The sequence below is a fragment of the Euleptes europaea genome, chromosome 16 (genome assembly GCF_029931775.1).
Source record: "Euleptes europaea isolate rEulEur1 chromosome 16, rEulEur1.hap1, whole genome shotgun sequence".
NCBI lineage: Eukaryota > Metazoa > Chordata > Lepidosauria > Squamata > Sphaerodactylidae > Euleptes > Euleptes europaea.
The window spans coordinates 56,374,213-56,389,638 of NC_079327.1; the positions used below are offsets into that span (position 1 = coordinate 56,374,213).

At 43.4% G+C, this 15,426-nt stretch overlaps 1 protein-coding gene across 1 annotated transcript; it reads right to left on the reverse strand.

Annotated features, from left to right (window-relative positions):
* SRPX (sushi repeat containing protein X-linked) lies at window positions 1-13,933 on the reverse strand. Its single transcript, XM_056861813.1, has 10 exons — window positions 13,756-13,933; window positions 12,777-12,836; window positions 9,235-9,426; window positions 7,988-8,164; window positions 5,821-5,947; window positions 3,252-3,373; window positions 2,026-2,205; window positions 1,687-1,820; window positions 788-909; window positions 1-190 (listed from the first exon to the last, which is right to left on the reverse strand). The coding sequence occupies exons 1-10, from the start codon at window positions 13,931-13,933 to the stop codon at window positions 10-12; spliced, it is 1,473 nt and encodes a 490-aa protein (XP_056717791.1). The 3' UTR covers window positions 1-9.
* Between the last annotated feature and the right edge of the window lie 1,493 nt (window positions 13,934-15,426).

The following is a 15,426-nucleotide window of genomic DNA, read 5'->3' on the forward strand; positions in this document are numbered from 1 at the left end:
AATCCCAAATCAGGGACAGGACTGGGCAGCTTCTGCTTGCAATTTCATCTCATCTTTTCTCAATGGGAAACTGTCAATGAGAGTAAAGAGCTCAGCAGGAGTAGCTGGGAAAGGATATCGCTCTTTGTCCACACCGTGTTTATCAACTACCACCATATTGAAGTTATAGTGGGGGATTCGAAGCAACAACCTGAGGGAAAAAGAGAGAGTCACATCTGGAACAGCTTAAGCAACTGACACAGTATATGTCTGGTTTTCTATGTCCACTTCCATTAAACACCCTCACTTTTACTGGAGTCAAAGAAGGGACAATATTTGCCTTTTCAGATGTGAAATAGAAGCATCATTATAATGCATAATTTTAGGGGGTTGGGTCTTATCTTTCTTGTCAATCATAAATAAAGCAGGATTAGTAAAATGACTAGTAAAATGATCCCTATATGGGTTGTTCATGTCTGAACTAAGTTGAAAAGACCCACTGGTAAAACAACCACATGATAATTTGTTCCCCCCTCCGCACACAGGATCATAAGACTGGGTCATTACATTAAAATGTATTCTATTCTATACAGTGCACTGTGACTACCTTTCAATATCTCTGTTTACCCAACTGTCTCAAACTCTTGCAGATAATCTCTTTGGGTATGCTATGTGCTGAAATGAATTTCAATCATCTTGTTCACCTAAACTATTTCTGCTTTAAAAATTCAATCACAACAACTAAGGGCAAACATGGAAAACAAACCCCAAAGGAATGAGAATTATCACCAGACAGAGTTTTACTTACCTGAGTTGCAAAGCCAGGGCAGGAGGCATCAGTTTCAATCCGATTCTTCCCAACTGGGATGGGAAGATCCCAACCAACTCAATTACAGTAATGTGTCGGAGAGCTAAGCCACACTGTGCTGGCTAAAATGGCCAAGACAAGAATGAGAGACATCATGAAGATTAAATATACTCAAAGGTTTGTTTTTGTTTGTTTTTTATATAGAGTCCTGAGATTAGGTATTAAACTTAAGGGGCCACCAGGTTTTCTTATGAGGGGAGGTAATTTCTGCTGCAGCTCACTGAGCCCCTAAAAATTTTGTTCCTAGAGATAGTGGACCCACAGAAATAGTAGGTGGGAAGAGGGATTTGGCAGAAACTGCTGCTCCCTCTTAAAAATCCTTAAGCACCCATAATTTTTCAAAGGGTAGCTGGTGGCAGGAGAGTATAATTTGTGCTTACTGTGAAAAATTTCACTCAGACACAAATGATGTGTGAGATGTAAAAAGTAAGCATGGAGAGGAAAGCTTAATAGTGTGGGACCCAATTTTATCCCAATTGTTACATTTTTAAAATGTACAATATTTAATGACAAAAAGTTTCTCACTTTTTAAAGGAGGTATCATAAAGGGAGCCTTGACCCAAGGAGCCAGGGCTGATCTTGTCAAATCTCAGGGAGTGTCAGAAACATTTTGTTAATTTTTTTTAAAGGGAGGCGACACTTGCGGGATTAACTCAAAGTCCCATGAATTGGTACTGACTAGTTCAGTTAGCACAATGTTTACGTTCATAATTGATACATCTTTTGAAGCTATGTCAACATTTATCATGGAGAGCCAAAATTATGAATGCTGCTTGTTTGTACCTATTTTGGGGGTGGAGTAATTTCTGCTTATAAATATTCACGGGTTTGTGCCTCACCTGCAACATTCCCAATTGCAGCCTATAGAAAAAATTTGCTGCAGTAGGCGTGGATATAATGAGCAGCCTCCGTTTCTCGTAAAACTGATCCAGGAGGGCCGCTGCAGTCCTCACACCAACATTAATACTCATAGCTGTAATGAGTAAGAAAACAATGATCACATTAAGATTTGAGTCTAAACTTGCTGTAATCTTAGAACACCTGGAAGTGTTGAACAGCAAAGCACCAAACTTAATGCTCTGTGATATGCGATGAGCGACCTCATCACACAGCGCGCTCAACCCAGTCCCACAGGAGGACACCCCTCCTCCCACTGGAATTCCCCATTACTCACGTACGTGTACAGGATGGCTCTGCTCCTGACCAGCCTAAATTGAACTGGCAAACTCTTGCTGGACTTCCCTGCAAGTCGTAGCCACCAATGCAGGAAAATTCACAGGTAGCACCATAATTGTCCCCGTCACCTGAACATTTTATGTAGCCATTTTCTGGAGCATTCAGTTTCCCACAACGCCTGACTTGAAATACAAAATAACAGGAACGGTCAATAATTCATTCTCTCTTCAAATGCATCCTAATGAACTGAGAATATAAAAATACAGGGAACTGATTTATAAAATACATCATTTTAACGTATATATTAATAAGCAAGTAGGTATATAATTCACTTACATTAACTGACTCCTGCAACAAGAAGAAAATGCATGTCCAAAGATGTATTAGGGAGGTACTGATCCTAAGCCGTATCCTAAGCTGATCCTAAACTGTATGAGGGAGGGTCCTGTGCAGACCAAGTGAGGTGGTCATTCCAGAACTGGTCGGACTGCTCTGGCATGGCAGCTTTCAGCGTGGTTTTTGCTCACTGACGCTACAGTGAGTCAGCACAGGAGCTTGAGATTGTTGGCACAGCCCACAGCTGTATTTCCCAAAGCAAGGAGTTTGCAGAGTAAGTGAAGCAGGGGGCACATTGCTCTGTTCTGCTTGCCAAGTCACAGGGGTCACTTAAAAGGATATGCCATAAGCCATGATTTGCACTGGCACAGCTAAAGCAGATACATGGGATCTGGCGCAAGAGGATATCTCAGAATCCATTTGTCAATCAACTGGTGATCTGTTCATTTACTTGATTCTGAAAACAAATGTCATGCTTTAAAAATGCTTCCATAAATACCAAAAGCATGAGGTTTCCACTCTTTCTTTTCAGCCAATCTTATCAGGAAGATTACTGGTCCACATCATCAGCTCAGAGAGTTAAAGAAGCTCATGTTCCTTTATGCCATATAGGCATATGATGCAGCACCCTTCAGGCAGCCAAGCAGGCCAGGCTCTGGTCAGTGCCTCACTGGGAAACCTCCTAGGAGCTCTTTGAACGCAGCCTGGAATTTCAATGGAAGACAGATGTGATATAAATGTAACACCTAACCATGTTTGGAAAATGTTTATGTTCTTGTGAGTGGAGTGGAAGCATGGAAGCAGCAGCTCCACTTGCACCAAGTAACATGTAAATGGATCCTGACTGTACCATACAAGTTGATTTTTTCTAGGGACTAAATGTGGTTCTTACCTTTGACTTTAATCAAAAATTTGCAACTTCCCTTGTTCTCTGCTCTGTCAAACACAGTGTATTGGATTTTATGATCTCCTTCTGAAAAATGTGAACCTGGTGGCAGTCCTTTCAAAATGACACTAAAAATGGAAAACGATATGACAGACTTTAAGAGAGGTTGAGGGGAGGGGAGGTTACAGCAGATACAGTTGAAACTGTCCATGTTCCAATGTTCATATTGGATCTGATCAGGGATGCATGGTTAACCCTTTCCAAATCATAATGCCCCGACCTGGCTAGCCCAACCTTGGAAGCGAAGCAGAGTCGGCCCTGGTCAGTATTTGGATGGGAGACCACCAAAGCATATTAGGGTCACTATGCAGAGGTAGGAAATGGCAAACCACCTCTGAACATCTCTTGCCTAGAAGACTACAGGGCTGCCATAAATCAGCTGCGACTTGACAGCATAAAACAAAAACAACCATAACAGATTGGTCTAGAAAAATGCATTGTGTTTTTACTGATGTAATGCCATTGTTCTGCATTGTTTAACATGTCTCGTTGAATACTTATGTTTTGTTCAGACAACAGCTGTTTCAGATTTCTGCAATTCCTAGTCTTATTACATTGTTTATTAGATCGTATTGATTGAACTGATTTACAATGTGCTTTCTTCAATCTATATGCATAACATATCATAAAGATTAAATCTGATGAAGGTGGAGTGAAAACTGGGAGGAGGAACAATTTGAGATATGCCGATACCACATTACTGACAGAAAATAACGAAGACTTGAAATAACTACTTATGAAAGTTAAAGCAGAAAGTGCCAAAGCAGGACTACAGCTGAACATCAAGAAGACAAAGTAATAACCACTGGGGAATTACTAAACTTTAAGGCTGACAGTGAGGAAAATGAAATTATTCAGGACTTTCTATTCCTTATTTCCATCATCAACCAAAAGGGGAGACTGCAGCCAAGAAATCCAAAGGAGATTTGAGACTGGGAAGGGCAGCCATGAAGGAGATAGAAACAGCGGCCCACAGGCTGCGGTGGTGGTTGTGGACGGGGGCTGGGCAAGCCACAGGGGAAGGAGCGAAAGGGGGAGGGAGGGAAGAAAGCAGGCCAGTGTGCGAAGACTTGAAGGGCTTGCATTTGTGTCTTTTAAACCAACAACAAATTATCTGATGAATGTTTCATTTACAGCCTGTAAAAAGGCAAGGCTTTGGACCGCACGTCACGGGCCAACAATCACCTCCAAGCACCACTCTAGGAATTGACAATAACTTTACAGCTGTTGCTTTATTTCTCCCACTTAAAAAAAAATCATCTGCAAAAAGAGAGAGAGAGAGAGAGAATGCCACCTCCTCTCCAAGATCTTCAACCTTGTGCACCTGAAGTTATGAGCCACACCCCTCTGCCAAAAATCGGGGGGGGGGGGAATAAATAAATCAGGAAAGCAGCCCAGGAAGAGGAAAAAGTAGAAACTCTCCCCTTCCTTCCCCTGGCCTTCCATTGGCCTTATTTGGTCAATTTCACAGTGGTCAGTTTCAGAGCACAGGGATCAACCAGGTATTTTTGTTTGGGAGTGCAAGCCACTTAACACCAATGGTGTCACTGACCACTCCTCCACTGGTACAGAAGCTTCGCATTTTCACAGGGGAAATTATGCATCACAGAATTTTTCTCTTGATTCCTCCTGGGGTTTCTTCAGGGCAAAAAGCCCCCCGTGCATAGTGTTTTGAGAACTCGACTGCAAATACTGTACAGTTAAAGAGTAGCAAATCCGGTGCAGATGACCCGTGCATAGAAGGCCAAGAAGAAAATAGATTCCTTTGAAATGTGTTGTTGAAGGAAAGTATTACAAACACCACAGACTTAAAAAAAACAAAAAACAAATAAGTGGATTCTAGATCAAATCAAGCCTGAACTGACCCTAGAAGCTAAAATGACTAAACTGAGGCTGTCAGACTTTAGTCACCTTATGAGAAGACAAGAGTCACTGGACAAGACAATCATGCTAGGAAAAGTTGAAGGCAGCAGGAAAAGAGGAAGTCCCAAGATGAGATGGAGTGGCTCTATAAAGGAAGCCACAGCCCTCGGCTTGCAAGACCTGAGCAAGGCTGTTAAGGATAGGACGTTTTGGAGGACAATGATGCATCAGGTTCCATGAGTTGGAAGTGACTTGATGGCATTTAACACACACACACACACACACACACACACACACACACACACACACAATCAGCCATGTCATTGAGAAAGGTAGACTATAACTAATGTAAATAAATAATAAATCACCCACTGGCGACAACATATAAACCACACCGCATACAGATGATCAGCAAGAACCACCAGTGGACCCAATGGAAATTAACCCATGAACTCCCAGCATATATGGGATCTCCTGCTAAGCATAACCCTTTGATGCCATACGGGTGTCTTGTGCTGTTCTACCTTTGTTCTACCTTTGTTGAGGACAAGTCTGAAACCATTGCTATATAAACTCCTCCACGCATATATATACTTCAAGGATTGAACTGGCATCCCTTAGATGATGGCATCAGTAACTACTGTTCACTTACTCTGTCAAAATGCCATCAGCAGTGTCTCGTCCCTCTGGGGTGTCCCAGAAAACGCGGGCTGTCAATTTATTGGGCTCTGCTGTTTTCTCTTTTACACGCGGACATTGGATTCTGGGAGGCTCCGCATCTATAAACAAATGAAAGAACAATACTGTTTGGATTCCTCTGATATACCCAAGAAATACCACGATACTCTGATTAAGAGGCAGGAATGATTTTGTATAAGTGAATTATCAAGCTAGTATCAGAATCTCTGAAGTTGTTGATGTTGTAACATTAAGAAGTCCCCAATTTGAAGACAATAAAAAGAAGGCAGTCTGATATCAAAAGGGTGACAACGTTTGAACAACAAAGGGTTTCCACACTGTTAGAGTTCAATCCTGCTTCTTCAATTTTGACCAGCAATGCTTTTGAAAATCCCCCCAATGTCTATTACGTTAACCAGTTGGTTGTAGTTACTCAGAACCAAGTCCCACTTTATTCAATGGGGTTTACTCCCTGATAAATGTGTACAGGAATGCAGCCTGAGAGCTGTTTAGAATGCAAAAGTGCCCCCCCCCCATGGCTAGAAGGGCCACTACATGGTCCACATTTCCCAATACCAGCACATGATGCCCCCCTGGGAGTGCAAACATGCATATGTAAAAACTACACATTATCTTTTCAGCCCAATACATACTAAAAATATAATATATGAAGCAGCTTTATGACTATAAGCATCTTCACCACAGGGCTGAGAAAGGACATGCAAAATCACAGCTTTTGCTTGTGCAAAATGAATTGGAGGGATGAGTCACAAGAGCAAGCACCCACTACGTAATATAGCGGTGTGCACAAGTGCAGATTCCGAGCATTTGAACGAGTACTTAAATATGTGCAGACCATAACCGGAAATCTTTCCAGAGCGTTCAGTGTTTCACATATAGGATTATTGGGAAGAAGATAACATTACCAAGCAGCAAATAAGCATGGCTTCTATATATTACTGTGAATTTCTGCCACATTAATCCAACAACCTTGTGTTACTATAGGAACTGCCTCTCCAGGCATCCATGGACCCACTGAACTCTTCTTGCTGGACCAGACTGCTTCCAGCAATTTCAATTGCTTAGAGACAATTGCTAGATAAACACACATACACACAAAACACACTCTCCTCACTAATCTGTAATAACATAGTGAGGAGTTAGGATAGTAGAAAATATGACAAACTAAAATCTTTTGAACAAGGATTTCTTAGCACCAATACCAGAAGCCACACATATAATTTTAGCTACACATGCATAAACAATTTTAAAAGGCAAGACACTAAGAGCCAGCTTCAGCAAAGCTATCTAGAGAGACACCGATATCTTAAGATGTCTAAATGAAAATCATAAAGGCACAAACTGAAAGAACAAATAGCCCACAAATGCAATTTTTTGCTAATAGTTTAGGTCTAGTACTAGTATATATGCTTTTAATGTGTGTATTCTTATGCAGGCAAGGGTGAGAACATGCGGCTGTATGTGTAGAAGATTGGCTCTGCTAGTTTGACAGTTCTGTGGAAACATAATCTGCTCGTGTTAAACCAACTACCAAGCTACTCAAAGCGAATTAAAGCATATTTCAGCAGTCCCACCCCACTGTTTCCCGCTTGCTCGCCACATTCACAAAGGGGCAGTAATACCTGGGCTTCTGTCGTAGTCCCACTGGGAAAGCCTGCAAAGTCCCGAATGGCTGTCAGGTGGCATCGAAGCAATGTTGTGTTTTCCAAGGAGAGAGGAGAGCAAGCACACGGTTCTGCTTCCACTCAAGGAGTTCCATTCAGATCTTACTCAACACTACACCGATTGCCCTACTCGACACCTACCACAGTCTTGGTTTGGCTTCTCGTGTTATGTGGCACCACTTGTCAGTGCTGTCCTGACAGGCCTGTGGATGTTGACACAGCTGCAACAATACACAGACTCTTTGCATTATGCAGTTGGCAGCATCTGTGCATGTCCCACATGTGTGATCCAGATCCCCCTCTCCCTTCCCCTCCAAATGCAGGGGTGCCTTTGGTGCCCCACTGGTGCCCATGATGGTTGGGATTCCACATCTGGAAACTGCTTTATTTGGGGTCTCACCCAAAGCAGAGAACACAGGCCCACATAATCCCCAGGAGCAATCTCACAATACTTACCAACACAGGAAGCTGGTTTTCCACTCCACAATTTGTTATCCAAACATTGTACAATTCGGTCTCCTTTTAGCTGATATCCCGGTGAACAATAATAGTCACATCGGGAGTTATAATATGCACCATCTGAACACTTGAATCCTCCATTAGGTGGCATTGAAAGAGTTGGGCAACGTTTTTCTAGGGGATGAGAAATCCATCATCGAATTACCAAGAAGATTAAAAAGCATCTTTGCATACATTGCAGCATATGAAGGATTTGTTTTGAGGATTAGCTGTCATACGACACTTCTACATGGCCAACATGTCCCCCATTACTCAATTTCAGGACAACTCACAAAAGGCAGCATTGCAAAAGCACATTAATGTATTCATTGTGTAACAGATAAGGGTGCTCATGATGCAATAAAAAAGTAAAGGTCCTCTGTCCAAGCATGGGGTGACATCACATTCCGATGTTTTCTAAGCACTTTGTTTATGGGGTGGTTTGCCAGTGCCTTCCCCAGTCATCTTCCCTTTACCCCCAGCAAGCTGGGTACTCATTTTACCGACCTCGGAAGGATGGAAGGCTGAGTCAACCTTGAGCCGGCTACCCGAAACCAACTTCCATTCGGATCAAACTTAGGTCGTGAGCAGAGCTTGGACTGCAGTACTGCAGCTTACCACTCTGCGCCACGGGGCCCATGCAATAGCTGAGCTCATACAAATGCAGCACATTATTGTGCTTATGTTTAATAAATATATGGCATGAATCAGTCTTTGTTCTACCCAATTTGGGTTTAGAAAACTGTCCTCAGTTTGACGAACATGCTACAGTTCCCAAAAGAAAGGAATCCATCCAAGTGAATTAAACTAAGCTTTCTACAATGTCTATTTTCTCACTTTAGCTGAAACTAACTGAAGTGACTACTGTATTTGTAAGTGGTTGACTTGCCTGAGTCAAGCTGGCAGGCGCCCACTCAAGATACACCTTGTTTACAAACTGTGATCTGGATTAGTCTGGAAGACTGAAGTAGTAAAGCATGGAAGAACATGTCTTAGGACAAAGTGCTGTCCTCCGATAACTTCCATGTTGAAGTTACATTATGAATAGTATTTCAGTGTACGCATCGTACAGATGGATGAGATAAAGAGAAGCTGAGCAACAATTGTTGTATTTTCTTTATATTAAATGGAAATACTGCTGAAACAATAACTCGACAAAGAATGGGACTGAAAATAGGCTTTCAGTACAAGGATAAGCTACTTACGTTTGCACAAAACTTTACCAGACCAACGTTTATTTGATTGACAAATAAGCTGCTGAGGCCCATGCAGTTCATAACCTTTCTGACAACGAATATCGCATTTTGTCCCCAAGACATTTCTGTAATACCCTCCATGAGGGCTTCTGCAGCTTGCATAGCCATATTTCACTTTGATAGGAGAGCACCACGGGGTATCTGGTGAAAGGAGTAGGCACAGGTATACGTAAGACTAAATTTAAAAATACATACCAGTAGTTGCTTACAACTGCAGATTTGGACTAGAGTATTGAGAAGAGAATAGGCAATTGGACAGAGAGATGCCAGCTGCAGGCTGACTGTGAGACTCCCAAGGACTGCAGCCTAAAGGGGCACCCTCTTTCTCTCTGTGTTACGTACACAATTATATTTTCTGTTTTAAAAACTTCATGTCTTCATCCATTAAAATCAGTGGAGCTACTGATGCCAATTACAATGGCATGAAGACGGCCCTCTTAACTTCTTTTTGGATTACATCTGCCACCATGCAGACAGATAGGATGATCAGCTGTTTATTACCCAAGAGAGGATGAATTTTTCTTTGTAAAAACTCCCAAACTGTAACAATTGATCTTGCTTCAAACATGGATAAAATATTATTTGTGGTCTAATATTTTGTTCTCTCTACTTCTATTGCACAGAAAATATCTCTTGTAAAGGAGCAGGATTCACCAATGATTATATTAAACTTAATTCTGCAGTCCTTTTAAGCAAGTTTGCATCAGTGTGGTGAGCCAGCGTGGTGTAGTGGTAAAGAACGGTGGTTTGGAGCGGTGGAGTCTGATCTGGAGAACCGGGTTTGATTCCCCACTCCTCCCATGAGCAGTGGAGGCTAATCTGGTGAACTGGATTTGTTTCCCCACCCCTACACATGAAGCCAGCTGGGTGACCTTGGGCAAGTCATTCTCTCTCAGCCTCACCTACCTCACAGGGTGTCTGTTGTGGGGAGGGGAAGGGAAGGTGATTGTAAGCCGGTTTGATTCTCCCTTAAGTGGCAGAGGAAGTTGGCATATAAAAACCAACTCTTATTCTTCCTCTTCATCATTAAAGATTTTTGTTGGTTAAATTAAACTCATGGTTTGGATTTAAAAGTGTCCTTGTGCAAGTGGAAGGCCATTCTGCTTGTGTGAAAATATGTTTGAAATTTCCATTTCAAATTGTGGTCTTCCACATTGTGTTCCATATTGTTCCTATCACTCCCCAACCAGTCATCAATATCAATTTTGCAGAAATTGTAGCAGGAAGGGGAGCAATAGAGATCCATGCCTCTGCTCATGATTTGATAGATCCAACCCTATGATCTTAGGATGCCAAATTCTATGCCCTATGGCCAAGTGACAGAATTAGCAGTTATACCAAATAATGCAATCTTACTTACTAAGCCTCCCTGGACATGCAGTGAATTTATATTAGATTGCCCTTATGACAAGACAAGCCTTGCCCTGGATAGCATGTGAAGCGGGGGCGGGGGGTCACTGGTAGACACAAGATGTACTGAAGCACCATCCAGATAGCCCGAATCACGGGTCAGGGTAACGAATGGCATTAAGGCCAACTTGCAGGTCTGGCAGTCGTTTTTAGCCAAGTACAACGGCACCTCACAATGGCAATCGCAGGACGCAGCAGGCAGTATTGGTTTTGGGGTCTATTTTGCCAGGCGATGGTGTTCCCGAAGGTGGCCACAGTCATGGGCACAGTCTGGAGTTCTGAGGGATTTAACATTTCTATAACTATTCCCGATATTAGTAGCTGTCACTATCTAGGGTGAATCCCTCTCTAATTTAAAGGTCCTCTTTTGGTGCGACAACCTAGGGTGGTGTGTATCATCAATTGACAATCCTCACACTCTGAGCGGGTCATGCGCCTTGTGTGCAGGTTCATTTCAGCCTGTCTCACTCATAACATCTCATTTACAGCTAAGCATATCCCAGACGCCAATATCTCAGTAAATACAAGAACTGAAGCACTAGTCGCTGGTTAACGAACCCAGTAGAAATATACGACCATTGGAACTGAAGCTGCAGCCGGATCCGAAGCGGATAGCATGGAATGGGAGGTTGTCAGATTTGATGGGATCGGCATGGAACTGAGAGGCATCAGGTTTGATGGAACCGGCCTAGAACAGAGTGGTGCTGGAGCTGATTTCTGAGAGGCCATTTCGGAATGGGTTTCACTGGGTGAATGGGCAGGCATTGAGTGTGCCGAGGCTGGCCCCGACTCGATCTTATGGGCGTCACCGCTGATTTCAGGGCCTTTTCCTACAGTGCGGCCTTAAGTCTAAAGTCCCAAGCACACTGGACACTCTTCCGGCTCATTTGGGCGGGGGATTTTTGTACCGCAGCTCTTGGAGTTCTTGAAGGGGGCCTTGGAGGCCATCACTCCCAGACCGTGTGTACGGGCCTGCTCCGGAGTGATTGAATCGGTCGGGTCAATAAGCAGATTAGGCCAGTGAAAGCTGCCTCACAGTGCCTTAAAATCGAAACATTTTCAAATCAGCTAAACTCACATACCAACTGAATAGGTAAAAGGATCTCAGGAGGACAAAATACACTTCTACTCACATAGGCAGCAGAAAAGGAACTGAGGGAGAAGTTGGGCACCCCCCCCCCCCGGTCACGTGACGGTTTAGGCGGGAAGAAATTGTCAAAGTTGCTGCAAGGGTGGAGGGGCGCCCCCCTCACTGTATCCAGGAGACCCAGGAAAACCTCTTGCCGACGGCCGGCCGGCGCACGCGCAGGTCCCATCTGTGGGGCTGCTGCACAGAAGACTGAAAATTCGTTGTCCTTTTTACAACGGAATGCGAATGAAGATTATTTACCCTCTACGAGAGAAAATCCCAGGTCGTTCTGAAAAAACTCAACTCGAAAAACTCCTCTCGGATGAAAATTCGCAGATCACAAGTAATGTTGCTAAATTCTATGTTTTTGTATACACATTTCGCCGTAAGTCAATGGGAAAAAATGTTAAATGAATTTAAATCTTAAATTTTATATTCATATTTTTACTGCATTTTATTTTTTATTTTAGCTTTTATAGATTTATTTATAGACTCCATTGTCATTGGAATTATACAAGTGGTAAAATGGTCTTACTGTTAGCATGAATTAGCCTTCTGGTGCTAATCAAAAACTGTTTCCTTCTTCACTTGAATGTTCTATATATATGTGAATATGCATTTTACTGGTCAAAGAGGGTAACAATAATAACAGTAAAGTAAAAGTAAGGTCTCTGAGGAATAAAGAATGGGGCATATGTGAACAGGCTCAAAAATCATATTTTGTGAGGCACCAGTTTTCAGGGTTTGTTTAAAAACAACAACAACATAGCAGTAGAGTGACAACTGTAGCCAGTGTTTTAGGTGCAGACTGCATAAGCAGTAGATAATAAAAGAAATCTCGCAACGATGGGCCTGTACAGACATACCCTAAGGCTTCATGCTCCAAGCAGGAAAAGAAAAAAGCTCTCCTGGAAACAGTTGATCCTCGTTAGCATATAAGCAAAGAATTCACCTTTATATCTATTGTGTGCATACACATCTTCATCATCTTCCAGGGGCGAATATCCCGATCCTACAACAACAAAAATAAGAGAAACAAATGCAGCAAGAAAAGAAATATAATGCATTTGAAAAGCACAAGGGAACTCTTGCAAAGATGAGCAGAGGCAGAATTAGGAGGCAAAAACCTCCTAGAGCGAGGTAAATGCAAGCTTTCATGTCCATTAGACTTGCAGCAAAATGAGTTTATAGTGAAACTACAGATGGTGAAACTATTGGTTTGGTTTTTTTTACACAGGCTGAAGTTTAACTGTTGCCCAGTTTACAGCCAAAGAAGGCCAGGATTCACCCTGCTTGGGACTTACATGATAAATGAATGTCTTATGCAGGACTCGAGAGATTTCACTATAAGAGGGTTTAGTGATGCAAGTGGCTGCCCCCAACCACCACAGCAACCAGCTGCAGAAGCAGAATTCAGATGTAGCCACCATTCTCGACAGGTGCGACTGAGTCGAATCACAGCTGCCTACCGTATTTTTCGCTCCATAAGACACACTTTTTTCCTCCTCAAAAGTGAGGGGAAATGTCTGTGCGTCTTATGGAGTGAATGTGTGTGTTACGGTAACTGGAGCTGGTGGAGGTGGAGAGAAGGAGGCAGTCCCTTTCCTGCCCTCTTTCCTCCGCCTTGCCCAGGGCTTTTCCTCCCCGCCTTCCATTCACCAGAGAGAGGAGGAGCCTCCGAGAGCCCAGGGAAACGGTTGTAAGACGCGGCCGCCTGCAAGGGAGCCAGTCCTGCCAGCCCAGTAGAGGCAACTCCTGGGCTTTTTTCTCCTCTTGCCGCCCCAGCAGTTTGCCTCCCGCTCTTCTGGAAGCCCCCCGCCGCCCAAAGCGACCCCTTTGCTGCCGGTTCAGGGGGGAACTTCTCCGGACTGGGGCACAGCCAAGGTGAGTGGGAGAAAGCGCGGAATCCCCCCCTTCCGCAGTTTCTGTACTGGGCGGAGGAGGAGGGCACGCGGCCGAGGGGCGCGAGGCAAGGGCAGCTGCGGGAACTCGAGGCACCGGCCGCTCCTCCTCCCGCCTGGCTGGCTGGGGGCATCGGGCAGGCCGGGCCCAGGAGCGCGCGTAAACATTCCCGCCCGAAGGTGTGTCTGGGGTCAGGGCCCGGGCCATGTGTGTGGAGACGTGCCGCCCCCGCACTTACGCACGGCCACCGAGTGGAATGGGAGTGCGTGCAGGGGGGGGGGGAGGCGAGGGTTAAAACTAGGGGGACCTGGCACCCAGACTAGGTGCGTCTTATGGTCAGGTGCATCTTATGGAGCGAAAAATACGCTATTTAGTATAGCCTATGCAACTGCAATGATAAGTTCATCTTATATTTATGCCAAATAAAGGGGTGATCTGATTTGATTTGAGTACATCTTATACCATATAATGGTATTCTAGACAATCAATATAGCCTCGTTGTTAATTACTGAAGATAAAGCATATACAAAGTCAGGAACACATCCCACGTTACCAGAAGTACTGCATGTCATCTTAGCATGTTAAACAAACTTGCCAACATGGTAGAGTCACAGATATTTGCTTTGATCCAGCAAGGGCAATATTTGAGGGCTTAGACCCCATGAGTGCGAAAGAGGGATGTACAATTTTTTTTTTTTTTACATCCCAGATCCACCATTCAGCACTGTAATGGTGACCATCACTAGATCATGTTTTTTAATGTTTTGTATGGTAGATTGTGATGGCCTTTTGGCCACAAACAATAAACTTTATCAACAACAACTAGATCATGTTAATTTGTGCAATCCTTAACAGAGAATTGGCATAGTCAGCTTTGACAGAGCCAATCATCTATTTCTTAGGGGTCAGTAGGCTACTGGAAAGTCCGCAGGTGACCGATCTTGTGTGCGGTATGTAAAACTAGCTGCCAAACACATGGATCCATGGATCTAATTTCACCTACTAAGATCACTTTCTTAGCCAGTGGTTTCCAACTATATTCCTAAGAAACTTGGGGCTCCACAAAACTTTAGCAGGCATTCCTCCATGAGACTGATAAAGGAGGTGACGTTGTCCATCACAATCAATCTATCTTTGCAATACACAGCTGCAGAGAATTGTTGGGCAGATATTAAGTAGACTCGAAGTGTGACAGCCAGCTTCCACAGGCCTCCAAACAGGTAGGTATGTAAAGGCTTCTCAGCAGACAGATCCCTGTGTTAAAGGGTTCCCTGAGATGATGCTTGAAATTCATTGAACTAAGCGGAGCAGAGGAGTTTACAGCTTTACTGCAGAGCTGAAATGCAAATTAGAAAAAAAAACTTTGCTCAGGGGGAGCAAGGTTTTGAAAGATGTACATTACAACCATGCATCAAGGCTTATGTTTAATTGAGGAAAGGGATCATCACTTGTACACTGCTCTTCCTTAGTTGCCTGTTCTTTAAATTCAGGGTCCCGAACAAAACTAAGTCCACCTGTACCAAAAAACCTCCCAATGAACCACAATAAAGTCTTCACTGTGTTGAGCATCCCACACCCAGCTTCCAGTTTATCCATGTCAACACAAAGTTGGTCTCCCACATAACCTGACATACCTAAAATCAACAGTAATGCCAGCTTAAGTACAAATAACTTATTTTTCATAGGTTGGATGCACACAC